Genomic DNA, 20,591 nt, shown 5'->3' on the forward strand with positions numbered 1-20,591 from the left:
CACCTTCACAAATTAAAATAATTTCTCAGCAATACATCTGTTTATTTTCTTTTTTAAACTGTGATTGAAATTAGGATAATCTAACTTCAACTTCTAAAGTCAGAAAGCAATGAATCACTTTAAATTTAAGAGTCGTATACAGGGGTTCACTTAATCAAAATGAAGTTGTGGCAATAAATATTTGTAACTACACAAAAATTGTGATCACTACCTTGTTTACATACAGAATGAGAGGAAATTTAAAATGAATTAAGCAATGTGTTTGTTGAGGAAAAAAAGTTACAGTTTGAGGGGATATTATGGATTGCTTATTACAACAGTTTTGGATGATGATCCCGCTTTCAGGACTAAACAAAATTTTGTAGCCTCAGTATATAATCAATGCCTCAGAATGAAATATAATAGTAAAAGGTGCAACTGGGTAAATTCTTTATTTTAATTTTTATGATTACTATTATTAATTTTATTTTTTTTTTAACTTTTAAGTTCAGGGGCACATGTGCAGATTTGTTCTATGTAAACTGTGTGTCATGAGATTTGGTGTACAGATAATTTCATCACCTGGGTAATAAGCATAGCACCTGATAGGTATTTTTTTCTGATTTTCTCCCTTCTCCCACCCGCCACCCTCAAGTTGGCTGCAGTGTCTGTGCTCCTCTCCTAGCATCCATGTGTTCTCGTTGTATAGCTCCCACTTAAAAGTGAGAACATGTGGTATGTGGTTTTCTCTTCCTTAGTTTGTTTAGGATAATGTCCTCCAACTCTATCCATGTTGCTGCAAAGGACATGATCTCTTTCTTTTTTATGACTGCATAGTATTCCATAGTGTATATATACCACATTTTCTTTATCCAGTCTACCATTGGTGGGCATTTATATTTATTCCATGTCTTTGCTATTGTGAATAGTGCTGCACTGAACATACACATGCATGTGTCTTTATGATAGAACAATTTATATTCCTTTGGGCATATACTCAATAACTGGATTGCTGTGTCAAATGGTAATTCTAAGTTATTTGAGGAATTGCCAAACTGCTTTACACAATGTCTGAACTAACTTGCACTCCCACCAACAGTGTATAAGCATTCCTATTTTTTCTGCAACCTCACCAGCATCTGTTATTTTTTGACTTTTTAATAATAGTCATTCTGACTAGTATAAGAAGGTATCTTACTGTGGTTTTGATTTTCATTTCTGTAATGATTAGTGATGTTGAGCTTTTTTCATATGAAAACCCTAATTTGTTATTCTATGTAATATATGAGGAGGCTGCCTGTATCAGTCAGGGTCCAATCAGGAGACAGAAACCACATTAGTAACTTGAATAAGGAAAAGTTAATATAAGGAATTATTAACAGGTAAAGAGGAAGTGAACTACTAAAGAGGTAAGGAGGGAGGAATTCAATGTTACAGAAGTAGCAACCAAAGAATGCAGCTACTGCCTATAGAACTGAGGGAGAGAGAACCAAGCAGGTACTTATACCTTTAGGAGAGTCCCACACATGTACTCATACACTCACACCACCCCCAGGTCTAAGACTCAGACATCTCTGGAGAGGTTGTGGCTACCACTGGAACTCTGTTGGCGACAGAGAAACTTACTAAATAGAGTAGATAGATTCCAGAGTGTATGAGCTACAGCTAGTTTTTTGGTGTGGCCCCCTGAATGGCAGAGAATCTTGCCAGAGGGTGTAGGCTACAGCTGAGCAAGAGGTGAAGAGTATCACATCCCTCACATACCAAACCTCCAAGTGCCAGATAGAAAAGAGCACGCTGGAAAATGGAGGCAAGGTCTCTTTCTCATGTTCTGGCTTTGCAGTGTCCCTCCAGCCCCTTAAATTGGCAAAGTCTAGCATCAAGTCAGCTGGCAAAAGAGAAATGTCTACAGCATGCAGCTCTGACAATAGAAGGAAGGGCAAAGAAGAAAAGATTTGGATAAGAGAGGCAATAAATTAATAACTGGCATGCTGGCCCTTCCCCATACTTGGTTGACACTGATACAGTTAAAAACTGTATAAGGTCACATATTTATACATAGAGTCACAAATCATAACCTCTTGTATTGTTTTTCTAAATTTGTTTATATACTATAGCATTCTGCCTTAGAACTATAAACCAAGAAATTACATTGGTGACATTATTTATGAATTTAACTTTCTATAAAAGCATATATAGAGAAAATGTATAAATTTTAAGTGTACAACTAACTCAATGAATTTTTACAAATATATGCACTCATGTAAATAGCACCCAAGGCAAGATAGAGCTTATTATCAGGACCCTGAAGGTCTCATTCTTGTTCCTCCCAAGCAGTAATTATCAGCTTTTAAAAATGTTTCCTTGAAAATCTTTACCTGTTTTCTTATATGTTTAGTGTAACTAATAAAATGTACAAAGAAAAATAATATACCAGTTTTTTTTTTGTTTGTTTGTTTTTGTTTTTGTGGGTTTTTTTTTGAGATGGGGTCTCGCTCTGTCACCCCAGGCTGGAGTGCAGTGGAACGGTCTTGGCTCACTGCAACCTCCGGCTCCCAGGTTCAAGAAATTCTCCTGCCTCAGCCTCCTGCGTAGCTGGGATTACAGGCGTGGGCCACCACACCTGCTAATTTTTGTATTTTTAGTAGAGACGAGGTTTCACCATGTTGGTCAGGCTGGTCTCGAACTCCTGACCTCGTGATCCGCCAGCCTCAGCCTCCCAAAGTGCTGGGATTACAGGCATGAGCCACTGCGTCCAGCCTAATGCACTATTTTTATGTGGAGGAAAAGAATGCACAAAGCTACTTTCTAAATTTAAGAACTATTTATCCTTCTATACATTTTTCTAAAATCATCAAAGCTGTCTATAATAGAACTATTGTATTGCCTTTGCTTGGTGTAATTTGACCATAATTAGCAATTTCTTTTTCATTCCAGAGGAAGAAAAAACTATATAAAGAGCATACAGAACTTCAATAACTTGGCATAGTGATAGAGATGGAATTCAAATGTTGAGAATAAACTGTTTTCTGCTAACTGTCCCATAACTGTGAGAAAATGCGACATATATGCAACACAAACAAATGACAACAACAACAAATCTAGCAATGATTTGGAATCCTAAGGAAGCAATTTAAATACATGTAAATACAAAATTTTAAATACATAATATATTGTTTCTTCAAAACTCACAGCATTTAACATACTAACAAATGTGAAATATGTTTTTGCTATATCATTTTGAAGTAGTGAAAGGAAAGTAATACATTGAATAGAAAAAGTAGGATTTGATTTTTTTTCTTGCTATATTTTAAGATGACATACGTATTTTGGAATTATTGAAACTTTTCAGTTAAATAAATCTGACCAGTTATTCAGTTTTGACAGTAATCCAAGAGGCTCAAGAAATTTGATATTATATGGGGTTTTTTTTAGCCCTGTGTGTGTCTTGATTTCTAAAAACCCATTTTAACATTTTACAGTATTATTTACAAATAAAATTTAAAAATTAAGCATTATGTTGAAGGTTGATACATTTAAATAAATTACTTTTTTCCTACTAGCTTTCCATTACAAGTCAAAAGTCTTTGAACTTACGGTTTGGCTCCATAGCCTGAAGGTTGTGAATGTTTTTCCAGAAGGTTTTCAAAATTTTTTTAATGCCTGCCTTTTTTACTGGATTCAGTTCAAAATTCCTAATGAGAAGCATACTTTAAATAGCCTTGATGCCACATTTTTAATGTGTTATTTTACTTTATTGCTCTTCCCAACTGAGAACACTTATAATCAACATATTTTTAAGAGTTTTATATTGGTAATATTTTGTTGATTCTTTGTTTCCTGTTATAATGGGCTTTCCAGGAGTAAACAAATTTGCAGATTTCCCAAATAAATACATCCGTGTTGGGTAGTGTGGCATGAGGAAGGTTCTTGAAAGTATGTAATATAGTACAATATAAATGCTTTCTGCAACACCCCTTTGTTGCATAGAAAATGAGGAAGATTGCCGATGAGTTTATTTTAGGGAGAAAACTACCAGTTTGAAATAAAACACAAATATGTTATTATGTAAACCATATTTATTCTTAATCATGTTTGATTTTGGAGTAGCCTTTGCATTTATATATGAGGAAATAGTGTCAGGAACTGACCTATTATGTGTTAAAGACAAAGGTTATCACGCACAAAATTAATAACTTTTTCTAACTTATATATTCACTTCAAATTGTTCTAATAAATTAAGCCTTCATAGAGTTTCATTAAGTGCACATGTTTAAGGTGGTTAACATAAACGATGCTATATTTAAATTTTAACAGCCTTGAGCATAACACAAATCCATGCTACTCCTATTTCCTTCATCCTTGCTTGGGAAGGATATTTGGTCACACTCCTACACAGATAGCTCAGTTATTCACCCTGATCTCTGGTCTCTTCTGTCCATCTGCCATCTATTTATTATTATTATTCCAGGTTCCTTCCTCTTCCTTCCTTCCTCCCCACCCACTCAACCAACCACCCACTGAAATCCTGAGTTGTGCTCTTCAGTAGTTTTTCAAGATTAGAACTTCAGAAATACTTTGGCATGCTTTTTTCTCCTCAGAGACCACTTGCTCACCTTAGCTCTACAATCATTCCTCAGCCCCTACTCATCCCTGCAGAGGTTCAGACCTAGATTTATTCCTCATTCTTCCATTTTCCTTTCTATAACAAAACATTTCTTGGAAAGTGCAGCCAAGAATCCCAAAAAGCAAATTCAGTGAACCAGTGCAGTAAGAGGGCTTTTGCAGATGAGACATTTTGCAAAACTATGCTAACAGAAAAGTGCATATGGTCAGTGCCTAGCTGATTGCATTTTCATTTGTAATGTGGAAGTACTGCCAACAAATTGAATTAAACTTACTATAATAGAACACATTACTTAGAATTCCACACCGTTGCAGGGTCCTTCTGAATGACCCTCAATAATTGTGCTGTGAAGTTTGATATTGTGTACATTTTTAGACTCTATCAAGCATATCATAATAACAATAATGGAAGGCAGTATATTAAAATGCAATACTGCTATAAACATGTATGTGCAAGTATCTTTTTCATATAATGATTTCTTTTCCTCTGGGTAGAGAAGGAAAAGTAGATCCCCCATTTGATCCGGCAATCCCACTGGAATCGCCAGATCAAACAGTAGTGGATCTACTTTTCCTTCTTTAAGGAATCTCCACACTGTTTTCCATAGTCATTGTACTAGTTTACCTTCCTACCAACAGTATAAAAGTGTTCCCTTTTCACCGCAAAAATATGGAACCAGCCCAAATGCCCATCAAGAAATGAGCAGATAAAGAAAATGTGGTATATATTTAGCATGGAATACTACTCAGCCATAAAAAGGAATGAAATAATGGCATTTGCAGCAACCCAGATGGAATTGGAAACTATTATTCTAAGTGAATTAACTCAGGAATGGAAAACCAAACATCATATGTTGTCACTCATATGTGGGAGCTAAGCTAAGAGGACACAAAGGCATAAGAATGATACATTGGACATTAGAGACTCGGGGGAGAGAGTGGGGGTGGCAAGGGATAAAAGATTACACATTGGGTACAGGGTACAATGCTCGGGTGATAGGTGCACCACAATCTCGGAAATCAAAACTAAAGAACTTATTCATGTAACCAAACACCACTTATTCCCCAAAAACCTATTGCAATAAAAAATTAAACACAAACAAAAAAACCTTTTATCCCAACAGCCAAATGTTAGGACCTTGTTTGGGTTCTGACTAATAAATATCCCCATAAAAATTAAAATTTTCATTAAAAAACCAAATGGTAAATAATAAAAATACAATGCTATAGCCACCACTTTCTAATCTTTTTTAAAATTAGAAGCGAAAAAAATGTACTTCCAATAATTTCATATCATTTTTAAAATATGGCTTCAGATTTTCTCCACTTAAATTGCAAAGTAAACCTTCATTATTAATTTTTATATCCTGTAAAATATACTATTTTATTCTTGTATTTATCCATTCAATAAATGTTTACTGAATATGTACTATGTACCAAACACAGTTCAACATAAGTTAACAAAAAGTCCTCATTTGCAGCTTACCATGAGCCATACGATGGAACCAGTAGTAGCCAAAGTCAACTCCTAAGAAGGTTGAATACCAAGTCCATGGAGAATCCCAAGGCAAATTGAACACCCTGTAGTTCTCCCAGATATAAATATAACTGGTCAGTTCAATGCTCCTGAAAAATAGACTAGAAGATAAAATTCACAGTCAGTGATTATATAACATTTTAGAAAAAAATTATGCTAAAATGTTTTAGATAACATTTAAAATTAATATCTTCATATGAAAAAATGAAACTCTTTCTTCTACTTTGTGTCTTCTCTGTCATTCCTTTTAAAGGCTCAAATTCCTTGGTATCAAAATCATTCACAGGAAGCTTTATTTTATTTCATAGGCATCATGGATGCCAGCTGTTTGTGCTCTCAATTTCATGAAATTTAAAAGGCCATTTTTTATGTCTCTTAAAATATTTTTCATGGAACCCATACAACATAAATAGGACAAGACTAAAACTTAATTTCTGTGATTGTCATTTCTAAATCTTACTGAAGTATATATTAAGAATTCTTTATAAAGGGAATTTAAAAGGCAGAAAATTATACATGCCCATATTTTAAAGGGTGCTGCAAATTGCCTACTGCATTCAAATATTTTGATCCCATAAAATTTGCCTTTAGATTAAAGTTGCTTCTGTCTAAATCTATTCTCTCTTCTCTTCTTCCTCCTTCCTTTTTGTTTTCTCTTTCACACACACACATACACACACATATATATTATACTTATCATCAGGTATTAGATACTCAGAGCATTTCAACATTTCTTAAAGTAATATAAACTAGGGTTTTCAAAATATTAGGAAAAATATTTCCTTCGAAGTAAGGTATACAAACCTAATTAAAATAAACAATTGTTTCCAAAACTCAGACATTAGAATATATCTCGCCATCTATTTATCAAGCTTCCACAAATTTTCAGTAACTTTTAAAAACCTATAAAATGTACTTCAATTTTAGAAAATATATTATTCATTCTTTCAAGTTTTATATGATCAAATTTAAGATTAGCTTCTAGATGTTTTGTTTTGTCACTTTTACCAATTTGATTGAGTTGACTTTTCCTTCTATATTTATTATTAAATATAAAATGAATTAATCATTCTGGTTAATAAAGATATATTTATAAGTCATCAACAAGTTTGGTGCTGTAAATTCTGAGAAACTTCTTAAATATTCTAATTTTAGATAAAAGTGGAAGAAGTGGTGCAGATTATTATATTACCAAAATTTTTTATTTTTACAGTATTTCCCTTTACAGAGTCAGTTTCTGTGAATTAGCATTTTACTGGGTCTTTAAAAGATCCAGCCCTTTAATTTTATTCTTGAATTTAATTATTGTATGACTTTAACTGTGATTTAATATCTTTAAAATAACCTCTCATACTTTAATATTTCAAAGTATTATTATTTAATCTGTAAAATAAAAACTAGACTGTCTTATAACAGCATTAATATATGTAACTCAGAGAAATGCCAAATGCTCACAATTTTGAACAGGAGTACACATCACCACACATTAAAAAACTCAATCTCCAATTTGAGATTACATGGTTGGAAGAAGCAGTTTTGTCCGTGAGTTCAAGTCCTTGACCCAAAGGACTCATCCTGTACCCATACCACACTGCCAATCTGAGCAATACTCTGAATACTCTAGAATCCATTGCTGCAGTAGCCCTGAGCCTGCTTGCGGGCCTTGCATGGGCCTCTTTGCTGAGCCATTCTTCCTGAGGGCAGACCTCTGCAGGTGTCCAAACCCCTCAACCTGACAGAGTGGCCAAGGGTGGCTATTTTGGGGCATGTAGACAGAGCTGGGGCTAGAGGTCTGGGATGTCCACACACAGGTGTGTGAGGTCCCTCCTGCGGCAGGACAAGCCATGAGCCAAGGGTTCCCACAGTGTTGTGGAAACTCCAAGGAATCTATGAAACGAACACTTAAAACCTGCCTTCCAAATTTTTATGAAGGTATGCTAGTCAAAGTAGGGGGTGAGAACAAATTCTACTGTAAATCTTGTTAGCTTTGTTGGTTACTTTTGCATGTTTAGATGAGGGCTTCACAACAGTGCCACTGCTGACATTTGGATAGGATAATTCTTTGTTGGAAGAGGTTGTTTGGTGCAAACGTTTACTGAAACTATGAAATCTTAAAATTGCTCACTATTGTTCATTAGTAAGGGTTACCCATATAAAATTCAAGTTTTAGGTTAAAAATGGCAAATAACATCAATTTCATATACTTCAATATAACAATTTCTCTAAAACAGGAATTCTTAACCTTAACACTATTACAATTTGGGCCAAGTAACTTTTTGTTTCAAGAGCCTTTCCTGTGCATCATAGAATGTATTCCAGCATTGCTGTTCTTTAGCACCTAGATTTAGGAACCCTCCTTCTCACCTCAGCTATGACTACAAAAATGTCTCCAGATACTTCCAAGTGTTTCCTGGGGAGCAAAATTTTCCCCAGTTGATAACCTCTGCCTTGAAACAACTGATCTGGAAGAAAGATTAAAACAGGGGGCCAAGAAGACCGAATAGGAACAGCTCCGGTCTACAGCTCCCAACGTGAGCGACGCAGAAGACGGGTGATTTCTGCATTTCCATCTGAGGTACCAGGTTCATCTCACTAGGGAGCGCCAGACAGTGGGCGCAGGTCAGTGGGTGCGCGCACCGTGCGCGAGCCGAAGCAGGGCGAGGCATTGCCTCACTTGGGAAGTACAAGGGGTCAGGGAGTTTCCTTTCCGAGTCAAAGAAAGGGGTGACAGACGCACCTGGAAAATTGGGTCACTCCCACCCGAATATTGCGCTTTTCGGACCAGCTTAAAAAACGGCGCACCACGAGATTATATCCGCACCTGGCTCGGAGGGTCCTACGCCCACGGAGTCTCGCTGATTGCTAGCACAGCAGTCTGAGATCAAACTGCAAGGCGGCAGCGAGGCTGGGGGAGGGGCGCACGCCATTGCCCAGGCTTGATTAGGTAAACAAAGCAGCCTGGAAGCTCGAACTGGGTGGAGCCCACCACAGCTCAAGGAGGCCTGCCTGCCTCTGTAGGCTCCACCTCTGGGGGCAGGGCACAGACAAACAAAAAGACAGCAGTAACCTCTGCAGACTTAAATGTCCCTGTCTGACAGCTTTGAAGAGAGCAGTGGTTCTCCCAGCACGCAGCTGGAGATCTGAGAACGGGCAGACTGCCTCCTCAAGTGGGTCCCTGACCCCTGACCCCCGAGCAGCCTAACTGGGAGGCACCTCCCAGCAGGGGCACACTGACACCTCACAGGGCAGGGTATTCCAACAGACCTGCAGCTGAGGGTCCTGTCCTGTCTGTTAGAAGGAAAACTAACAAACAGAAAGGACATCCACACCAAAAACCCATCTGTACATCATCATCATCAAAGACCAAAAGTAGATAAAACCACAAAGATGGGGAAAAAACAGAACAGAAAAACTGGAAACTCTAAAAAGCAGAGCACCTCTTCTCCTCCAAAGGAACGCAGTTCCTCACCAGCAACGGAACAAAGCTGGATGGAGAATGACTTTGACGAGCTGAAAGAAGAAGGCTTCAGACGATCAAATTACTCGGAGCTACGGGAGGACATTCAAACCAAAGGCAAAGAAGTTGAAAACTTTGAAAAAAATTTAGAAGAATGTATGACTAGAATAACCAATACAGAGAAGTGCTTAAAGGAGCTGATGGAGCTGAAAACCAAGGCTCGAGAACTACGTGAAGAATGCAGAAGCCTCAGGAGCTGATGCGATCAACTGGAAGAAAGGGTATCAGCAATGGAAGATGAAATGAATGAAATGAAGCGAGAAGGGAAGTTTAGAGAAAAAAGAATAAAAAGAAATGAGCAAAGCCTCCAAGAAATATGGGACTATGTGAAAAGACCAAATCTACGTCTGATTGGTGTACCTGAAAGTGATGGGGAGAATGGAACCAAGTTGGAAAATACTCTGCAGGATATTATCCAGGAGAATTTCCCCAATCTAGCAAGGCAGGCCAACGTTCAGATTCAGGAAATACAGAGAACGCCACAAAGATATTCCTCGAGAAGAGCAACTCCAAGACACATAATTGTCAGATTCACCAAAGTTGAAATGAAGGAAAAAATGTTAAGGGCAGCCAGAGAGAAAGGTCTGGTTACCCTCAAAGGGAAGCCCATCAGACTAACAGCGGATCTCTCGGCAGAAACCCTACAAGCCAGAAGAGAGTGGGGGCCAATATTCAACATTCTTAAAGAAAAGAATTTTCAACCCAGAATTTCATATCCAGCCAAACTAAGCTTCATAAGTGAAGGAGAAATAAAATACTTTACAGACAAGCAAATGCTGAGAGATTTTGTCACCACCAGGCCTGCCCTAAAAGAGCTCCTGAAGGAAGTGCTAAACATGGAAAGGAACAACTGGTACCAGCCGCTGCAAAATCATGCCAAAATGTAAAGACCATCGAGACTAGGAAGAAACTGCATCAACTAATGAGCAAAATCACCAGATAACATCATAATGACAGGATCAAATTCACACATAACAATATTAACTTTAAATGTAAATGGACTAAATGCTCCAATTAAAAGACACAGACTGGCAAATTGGATAAAGAGTCAAGACCCATCAGTGTGCTGTATTCAGGAAACCCATCTCATGTGCAGAGACACACATAGGCTCAAAATAAAAGGATGGAGGAAGATCTACCAAGCAAATGGAAAACAAAAAAAGGCAGGGGTTGCAATCCTAGTCTCTGATAAAACAGACTTTAAGCCAACAAAGATCAAAAGAGACAAAGAAGGCGATTACATAATGGTAAAGGGATCAATTCAACAAGAAGAGCTAACTATCCTAAATATATATGCACCCAATACAGGAGCACCCAGATTCATAAAGCAAGTCCTGAGTGACCTACAAAGAGACTTAGACTCCCACACATTAATAATGGGAGACTTTAACACCTCACTGTCAACATTAGACAGATCAACAAGACAGAAAGTCAACAAGGATACCCAGGAATTGAACTCAGCTCTGCACCGAGTGGACCTAATAGACATCTACAGAACTCTCCACCCCAAATCAACAGAATATACATTTTTTTCAGCACCACACCATACCTATTCCAACATTGACCACATACTTGGAAGTAAAGCTCTCCTCAGCAAATGTAAAAGAACAGAGATTATAACAAACTATCTCTCAGACCACAGTGCAATCAAACTAGAACTCACGATTAAAAATCTCACTCAAAACCACTCAACTACATGGAAACTGAACAACCTGCTCCTGAATGACTACTGGATACATAACGAAATGAAGGCAGAAATAAAGATGTTCTTTGAAACCAACGAGAACAAAGGCACAACATACCAGAATCTCTAGGATGCATTCAAAGCAGTGTGTAGAGGGAAATTTATAGCACTAAATGTCCACAAGAGAAAGCAGGAAAGATCCAAAATTGACACCCTAACATCACAATTAAAAGAACTAGAAAACCAAGAGCAAACACATTCAAAAGCTAGCAGAAAGCAAGAAATAACTAAAATCAGAGCAGAACTGAAGGAAATAGAGACACAAAAAACCCTTCAAAAAAATTAATGAATCCAGAAGCTGGTTTTTTGAAAGGATCAACAAAATTGATAGACCGCTAGCAAGACTAATAAAGAAAAAAAGAGAGAAGAATCAAATAGACACTATAAAAAATGATAAAGGGGATATCACCACCCATCCCACAGAAATACAAACTACCATCAGAGAATACTACAAACACCTCTATGCAAATAAACTAGAAAATCTAGAAGAAATGGATAAATTCCTCGACACATACACTCTCCCAAGACTAAACCAGGAAGAAGTTGAATCTCTGAATAGACCTATAACAGGAGCTGAAATTGTGGCAATAATCAATAGTTTACCAACCAAAAAGAGTCCAGGACCAGATGGATTCACAGCTGAATTCTACCAGAGTTACAAGGAGGAACTGGTACCATTCCTTCTGAAACTATTCCAATCAATAGAAAAAGAGGGAATCCTCCCTAACTCATTTTATGAGGCCAGCATCATTCTGATACCAAAGCCGGGCAGAGACACAACCAAAAAAGAGAATTTTAGGCCAATGTCCTTGATGAACATTGATGCAAAAATCCTCAATAAAATACTGGCAAAATGAATCCAGCATCACATCAAAAAGCTTATCCACCATGATCAAGTGGGCTTCATCCCTGGGATGCAAGGCTGGTTCAATATACGCAAATCAATAAATGTAATCCAGCATATAAACAGAGCCAAAGACAAAAACCACATGATCATCTCAATAGATGCAGAAAAAGCCTTTGACAAAATTCAACAACCCTTCATGCTAAAAACTCTCAATAAATTAGGTATTGATGGGACGTATTTCAAAATAATAAGAGCTATCTATGACAAACCCACAGCCAATATCATACTGAATGGGCAAAAACTGGAAGCATTCCCTTTGAAAACTGGCACAAGACAGGGATGCCCTCTCTCACCACTCCTATTCAACATAGTGTTGGAAGTTCTGGCCAGGGCAATTAGGCAGGAGAAGGAAATAAAGGGTATTCAGTTAGGAAAAGAGGAAGTCAAATTGTCCCTGTTTGCAGACGACATGATTGTATATCTAGAAAACCCCATTGTCTCAGCCCAAAATCTCCTTAAGCTGATAAGCAACTTCAGCAAAGTCTCAGGATACAAAATCAATGTACAAATATCACAAGCATTCTTATACACCAACAACAGACAAACAGAGAGCCAAATTATGAGTGAACTCCCATTCACAATTGCTTCAAAGAGAATAAAATACCTAGGAATCCAACTTACAAGGGATGTGAAGGACCTCTTCAAGGAGAACTACAAACCACCGCTCAAGGAAATAAAAGAGGATATAAACAAATGGAAGAACATTCCATGCTCATGGGTAGGAAGAATCAATATCGTGAAAATGGCCATACTGCCCAAGGTAATTTACAGATTCAATGCCATCCCCATAAAGCTACCAATGACTTTCTTCACAGAATTGGAAAAAAATACTTTAAAGTTCATATGGAACCAAAAAAGAGCCCGCATCGCCAAGGCAATCCTAAGCCAAAAGAACAAAGCTGGAGGCATCACACTACCTGACTTCAAACTATACTACAAGGCTACAGTAACCAAAACAGCATGGTACTGGTACCAAAACAGAGATATAGATCAATGGAACAGAACAGAGCCCTCAGAAATAATGCCACATATATACAACTATCTGATCTTTGACCAACCTGAGAAAAACAAGCAATGGGGAAAGGATTCCCTATTTAATAAATGGTGCTGGGAAAACTGGCTAGCCATATGTAGAAAGCTGAAACTGGATCCCTTCCTTATACCCTATAGAAAAATCAATTCAAGATGGATTAAAGACTTAAATGTTAGACCTAAAACCATAAAAACCCTAGAAGAAAACCTAGGCATTACCTTTCGGGACATAGGCATGGGCAAGGACTTCATGTCCAAAACACCAAAAGCATTGGCAACAAAAGACAAAATTGACAAATGGGATCTAATTAAACTAAAGAGCTTCTGCACAGCAAAAGAAACTACCATCAGAGTGAACAGGCAACCTACAAAATGGGAGAAAATTTTCGCAACCTACTCATCTGACAAAGGACTAATATCCAGAATCTACAATGAACTCAAACAAATTTACAAGAAAAAAACAAACAACCCCATCAAAAAGTGGGCAAAGGACATGAACAGACACCTCTCAAAAGAAGACATTTATGCAGCCACAAAACACATGAAAAAATGCTCATCATCACTGGCCATCAGAGAAATGCAAATCAAAACCACAATGAGATACCATCTCACACCAGTTAGAATGGCAATCATTAAAAAGTCAGGAAACAACAGGTGCTGGAGAGGATGTGGAGAAATAGGAACACTTTTACACTGTTGGTGGGACTGTAAACTAGTTCAACCATTGTGGAAGTCAGTGTGGCGATTCCTCAGGGATCTAAAACTAGAAATACCATTTGACCCAGCCATCCCACTACTGGGTATATACCCAAAGGACTATAAATCATGCTGCTATAAAGACACATGCACACGTATGTTTATTGCGGCATTATGCACAATAGCAAAGACTTGGAACCAACCCAAATGTCCAACAATGATAGACTGGATTAAGAAAATGTGGCACATATACACCATGGAATACTATGCAGCCATAAAAAATGATGAGTTCATGTCCTTTGTAGGGACATGGATGAAATTGGAAATCATCATTCTCAGTAAACTATCGCAAGAACAAAAAACCAAACACCGCGTATTCTCACTCATAGGTGGGAATTGAACAATGAGATCACATGGACACAGGAAGGGGAACATCACACTCTGGGGACTGTTGTGGGGTGGGGGGAGTGGGGAGGGATAGCATCGGGAGATATACCTAATGCTAGATGACGAGTTAGTGGGTGCAGCGCACCAGCATGGCACATGTATACATATGTAACTAACATGCACAATGTGCACATGTACCGTAAAACTTAAAGTACGATAAAATAAATAAATAAATAAATAAAAATAAAATAGAAAAAAAGAAAGATTAAAACAAAGTGTAGTATAAAGTTGAAATCATCTCTAGCTGAATGGCTTAAGTATTAGCACATGGTATCAAAGCAGATTCAACCATGGATTCAGGCAGTCATTCAATGAATTCATATGAAGAGCCTACTAAGTGCCAGGCACAGCACAAGACACAAGAACACACTATTAAACAGGGCAAATGCCACCAGCCTTATAAATATTCCCTCAGTTTAATACCTTTTTAAAAAAATATGCTATCTTTCTTGTCAGCTCCAGTGAAAATGGAAACAGGCATTAAGATACCAAGATCTCAATAACAGACTGAAGGTCCTAGAAAAACTTCCATTTGTAAAAAAATACACAAATAAATAAAATAAATAAATAAATATTTTTAAAAACCTGCCTGAAATTGAAATACTTTTCTATTTCCTGTACAGGTGCCAGGTCTTGCGCAGACACCCAATTTATTACTCCGTCAACTGACTTATTAGGGTTAACACAAATCGAGCTGAAATATGCCTAACATACTACAGTCAAGCCTTCCCCCCACCACATCCCACACACATTAGCATGAAGCCTAACTTCCCTCAAGACACAAAGAAAGAGGGGAGAAGCTGTGGGAGTTATATTCCCTGCTTTCTATTAGCAAAATTAATTTGATCCCCTTTTATTACATATGTGAAACAATAGCCATGGAGTGCCCACAACTAAAAGCAATTCACCTAACCAATACAGCTGGGAAATGATTATCAAGCTCTGGAAAGCCCTGGATTGCAGAAAATAGCACCTACATTTTCAAAAATGTTCTCAGAAGACCTTGAATCATAAACCAAAGTTCCTTCCTCTTTCTCTTCTCAATCCCCCTTACCCCTTCCACCCTGCAATCTCAGCACATGACTCTGCACCCTGGAATTTAAACTGTCTAAACTCCATCCTGTGGGAAGACGCATATAAAATATGTACGTATATAGTAAGCTTACTTTATCACATGAAGGTGGAATACTGGGTAGCACAGGAGCTTGGAATTCCCAAATACTAGATCCCTTTTATGCCTTAAGTTTGAATGTAAGACCAGGAAAGTGATCTAAATGTAGAGACATTAGAATCCTCTAATTAGCAACCTGCATATAGAGAGACTTTCCTCCTATTGTCCTATTTTCTTCATGAATTCCCCCAAACAGCAGTTTTCTCTTGGGTCTGAAGTATATGTTTCAGTAAATGAAAAGCAGCTTACTTCTCTAACTAGTGAACTGATTTTCTGTGTGTTTTACCTAACATTTTTCTCTCATCACTAGAAATTTGTCAATGTTCAGTTACTACAAAAAAAGCTGCTAAGTTACTAAATTGCTATTTAGTATTATTCCTCATTTTTTACAAAATAAAATTCAGTTTTAATGTTAAGATTGAAAAATAATCAATAAATTAGAAATAAATGTTATTTGGGGATTGAGAATTAAAAACTAATTAGTTTTCAAAGTCATCTCCATCTGAGTCTACCCATCACCAGGAATAGAAGTGTGAGAGTGGGCATGACATTCACTCTTTCAGTATCTAAGGATAATTTAAAGTATGAGATAATTAAGCTGAATGAGCCCTAAAACGACTCTCACGTTGTTGTCATTAAGAAAGCAAGTGACATTTGGTGTAATGCTGTCATTGAAAACTCCTAAGAAAGTAAGTTTCAGAATAAGTAGACTCATGTAATACACTCACACAAATCTGCCAATTTATATTATTCCATAACTGTCATTATAGCTGAGTGTTCTGATTTGGCCAGATTATACAAAACTAAAAAAAATTAGATATTTTTATTTCTAATAATCTTGTTTTATGAGCCAGAAAATAAATCAATATTTAAACAAGATTATTACAAATATTCTTAAAACTCCAAGAAGTTACAAATAAATTAATGTATTGGATCATATATATATATATATACACACACACACACACACACACATATGTAGAGAGAGTGAGAGAGAGAAATTTTTTTGGGAAATTTTGTTATTTATTTACTTCAAAATCTCTTCAACTGAATCCAGGAGTTTGCACTGCCCGTCTGTAAAGCTACTGCCACTTTTGCTCCATCTAGTGGAATATTGATTTTTGCTTGGTAATAATAAGATAGATAATATTACCTTTACCGTCTGCAAACAAATAAAATGTGTACTACTAGTTATTATTGTTAAATGGTATTACATTCATAAAACAATCACTTACTTTAATTTCTTCTTAACAGCAACCATAAAACCATAAATCTTTATAAAAACAATGTGATAGATTTGGAAGAAATGAATTTGCTACATTATTTACTTTGCAGGAAATGTATTACTCAATTGAATAAACACACAAGTCCAGACTAATAAGCAGTGAACCTTGCATTCACCAGGGAAGGTTCATCTAATAGCAGTTTCTGAAGTTACGCAATTAATAACAAAGACAAAGTCTATTTATTAGTTTTCTAATGCAAATATTAAGAACAAATGAGACATTCCCTCACATGTAATTAACAAACCAACAAGTTTTTAAAATTTATTCCCTTACATGGGGATTTTAAATAATTATTTCTAAGTTGATACATTTAGTATTAATAATAAAGTACTATTATTAACGTTACACAGATTCATTTATTTCTTATTTTGGACAATGAATTGCTGCTTATTAAAGTCATCACCCAAAATTATATACATTCATTTGTTAGGTCTGATTTGCTAAGGCAACATTTAGCCTCTCGTGCCAAGGCCCCTAGTATAAAAACCCAGTATACAATTTTTCTTTATTCTCTGGCCCCACCCCAAAGAGTCAAAAATATTTTAAAGAAGTTTAATTTCCTCCTTTTTAGTGTTTTTTTTTTTTTTTGATGAATTGAAACTTTCTTGTCAGGAATGGAAAATTCCATGGCAGGCATGACCAGTAAAAGTATGCATATATATGATTGAACATTGTGGAGCGAGCTCCATAGTAAAAATTGGCAGTGACCCATATGTATTAAAAGTGGAGTGTCCCCAACTTTATTTGAAAATTTACCTACTTAAATTATCCCTCTAACCTATTGCAATTTGATTTATAATCTGCTGTTTCAACAGAATAAATGAACCCATTAAAAACAAACATACTGTAGATATTTATATCAGGAATAAAACTTCTCTGGGGAGGATGCAATTTATGGAAGCAGAAACATTGGAAGGAAGTAACAAATTGAAGTCCCGGTTTTCTAATGAAGGATTGGAAATTGAGTTCTGCTTAAGCAAGCAGGAAAAAAAATGTGATTATTTTTCACTCATTAACATTTAAGTCAGTAGCAGGATATTTCACAAGTTTTAGATACGTTTGCTTAAACAATAGATTTGGTAAATATTTTGTTAAATCAAGTTTAATTTTTTTACAGTCAGATATGCGACTAATTGTTAGAAAGGCAGATTATCTGCATGATACACTGTGTTTATCTAGAATACATAGACATATTTTTATAACTAGGACTAGTATCTGACTAGGAAGGCTGCCTACTGGATTTCAGAAGAGCAAAACAGATGTAAGCCTGTCCAGAATCTGGTTCTTAGGACAGATGGACTTTTATTACAGATCATGGTCTGTCCAACAGGCTTGTAAACAAGATATAATATTGTCTATCGTTAATATTTTCCTTGACATAAAGGTTTGAAAGAGGCAGCATGTGTCTTTTCTATCAACATGGTAGGCACGCTATTAATCTTTAAGGTACCTGAAATTTTATGTAATCCTGAAATTAAGATCCTCAAAAAAAAAACATGGTTTTTCTTCAAAGTCTGCACACAACATTTCTATTACATGAATGACGAAGTGGAAGAACACGTTCGCTTTGATTTCCACTTCTTTTGTCAGAGGCCACATGCTTATTTGGAATTATTATCCAAAGCATAATTCTTCACCAACGAATTAGCAAAAGGCATACTACCATTTGTCTTGCAATCACCTATTTGAAGGACGTGGCAAGCCCCTGTTGCTAGTGTAGAAAATGAAATTAGTCCCTGGGAGAGGATCCGATCATTGCCGTGTTAATCTAACCCTCAGCTGTTAATGATTTGCACAGGGATTCCCCTTGATGCTGTGGCTTCAACTGAAATATTGTTTTAAGAATTGATGTCAAATTCTTCCTTTTTTTTTCTGAAAGGGGATTGAGAGGAATGGATCCACAGGCTCGCTTTTCCTTTTCTGTTTATATCTGGGTTTGGGATTTTTTTTTAATAGCAAAAAATAAAATAAAAACATTTTTCACCATAGTTTTATATAAAGAAACAAAAAAATGCATTTTCAGATAATTTGCTTTACTGGGATCTTTCAGACAAGTCTGTAAAAGAGAAAATTCCTTGAAAAACTTTTTAAAAATCCACATTTCATAATTTAGAATTGTTCTTTACATCTACAAGGAAGAAAGGAGTAATTTGCTATTCTCATTTAAAATAACTTTAGAAAAATATTCTCCAAATTAAAGTTCATAACCTTTTACCTTTCTCTCAAAGGGCACCAGAGTTAACAGTTTTTGTTAGTTTAAGGACTGTTATGAGTAGTGGGTGAAGGAAAAGAACCTCATGTTCTATCCCTGAAGGACTGGTTTGTTTTGGTTTCTTTTTTTCCTTCTCTCTCTCTCTCTCTCCCCCTCCCCCCTTTCTCTCTGCTTTTTGGGGTGTATTTTTTGTAAAAATATCTCTTTTATTCTTGTTTTCCTGTTATAACTCTGTACCTTTTTAAAATAACACTGCTAAGCAAAAATATTGTATTGAGGATACAGTTTGTATTTCTGGTACTTACAATGTTATGATAAGAGAACAATCTAATTTCATTTGGAACCAAATCAAACTTTAAAGGGTAAAAAAAAAAAATTCTGAAGAGTTCATTCAATTTGCTGTCAAATTCATTGTCAAAATGCTTAACAAATTCATTCCAATTCAGTAAAATATATGACCTATAATCGTATATACAGGGCAATTTTCAGTTATTGGGTGACTTTTATAGTTTATCAATAATCTGATTTCCATAACCTACACAGTTAACTTTCTGAGAATAAGCTAAATTAACCAACTGGGTATTTTTAAATAACTAAATCTACATCTAAATCTATATACCCTTGGGCATGTTGAATGTATTTCTTGTTCATTTCTGCTTAAGGGGGACAAGTATTATAATAAAGGAAATTATCTATAATTGTAAATTCTTATTCATGATAATCTGAGAATTAGCTGCAAATTTCTGGAGACATTATCTTCTTCTGATTTCAACTGCAAAATGCAACAATTACAAGTAGTTTTTCAGAGTAAATATTATTAATATTACTTCTACTATATACCTAATAATGCACTTTTCTCAAACACTTATTGAAAAAATTTTACTTTTAAGTTTACTTTTATTTAAACTATTTTATGTAATATATGAAATTATTCCACCTTTTTTAGATGTTTAAAGTTTTAATGTTATTTTTTTAAAAATCCACCTTAGCTTCCCACTGGGCGGTTAATAGAAACATTCCAAAGCAATGAGCACCAGTCAGAAGTAAAGCTCTTAAAACAGGACAAAAAGCAATGGGTGGGAAGCTGGAATGAGAACATTCATCAGCAGCTCAAAGCACAGACTTCTAAGGGAATCTTTCCTCACCCTCTGCCTCTTTGGTAAGCCCGCACATGTTGAAGATGACTTCCATTTATTAGTCTTTCCTCTTCACACATTATAATGTACTCTTTCTAAAAAATAGTAGGTCATTTATATCTTACTATTATTGGGTCCCAATATCATCTAATTTTATCATCAACATAATGTTAACAGGAATATTACTGCTTTTGGGGAAACTACATGCAACAGACATCATTCCAGGCACAGGAGCTAAAACTATTAAGAACATACACCTCTTGCTCTCAAGTTGTGTGCAAGCTAGCAGGAAGGGCTGAGA

General features: G+C 36.1%; 1 protein-coding gene across 1 annotated transcript in view; it reads right to left on the reverse strand.

Annotated features, from left to right (window-relative positions):
* AGMO (alkylglycerol monooxygenase) overlaps positions 1 to 20,591 on the reverse strand; it is a 409,277-nt gene that overhangs the window by 336,701 nt on the left and 51,985 nt on the right. Inside the window, exon 5 of the mRNA XM_055347366.2 lies at positions 6,092 to 6,243. Within this exon, the coding sequence (XP_055203341.1) occupies positions 6,092 to 6,243 (152 nt within the window). The remainder of the gene's footprint in view (positions 1 to 6,091; positions 6,244 to 20,591) is intronic.

This window comes from Gorilla gorilla, chromosome 6, assembly GCF_029281585.2.
Source record: "Gorilla gorilla gorilla isolate KB3781 chromosome 6, NHGRI_mGorGor1-v2.1_pri, whole genome shotgun sequence".
Classification (NCBI taxonomy): Eukaryota; Metazoa; Chordata; class Mammalia; order Primates; family Hominidae; genus Gorilla; species Gorilla gorilla.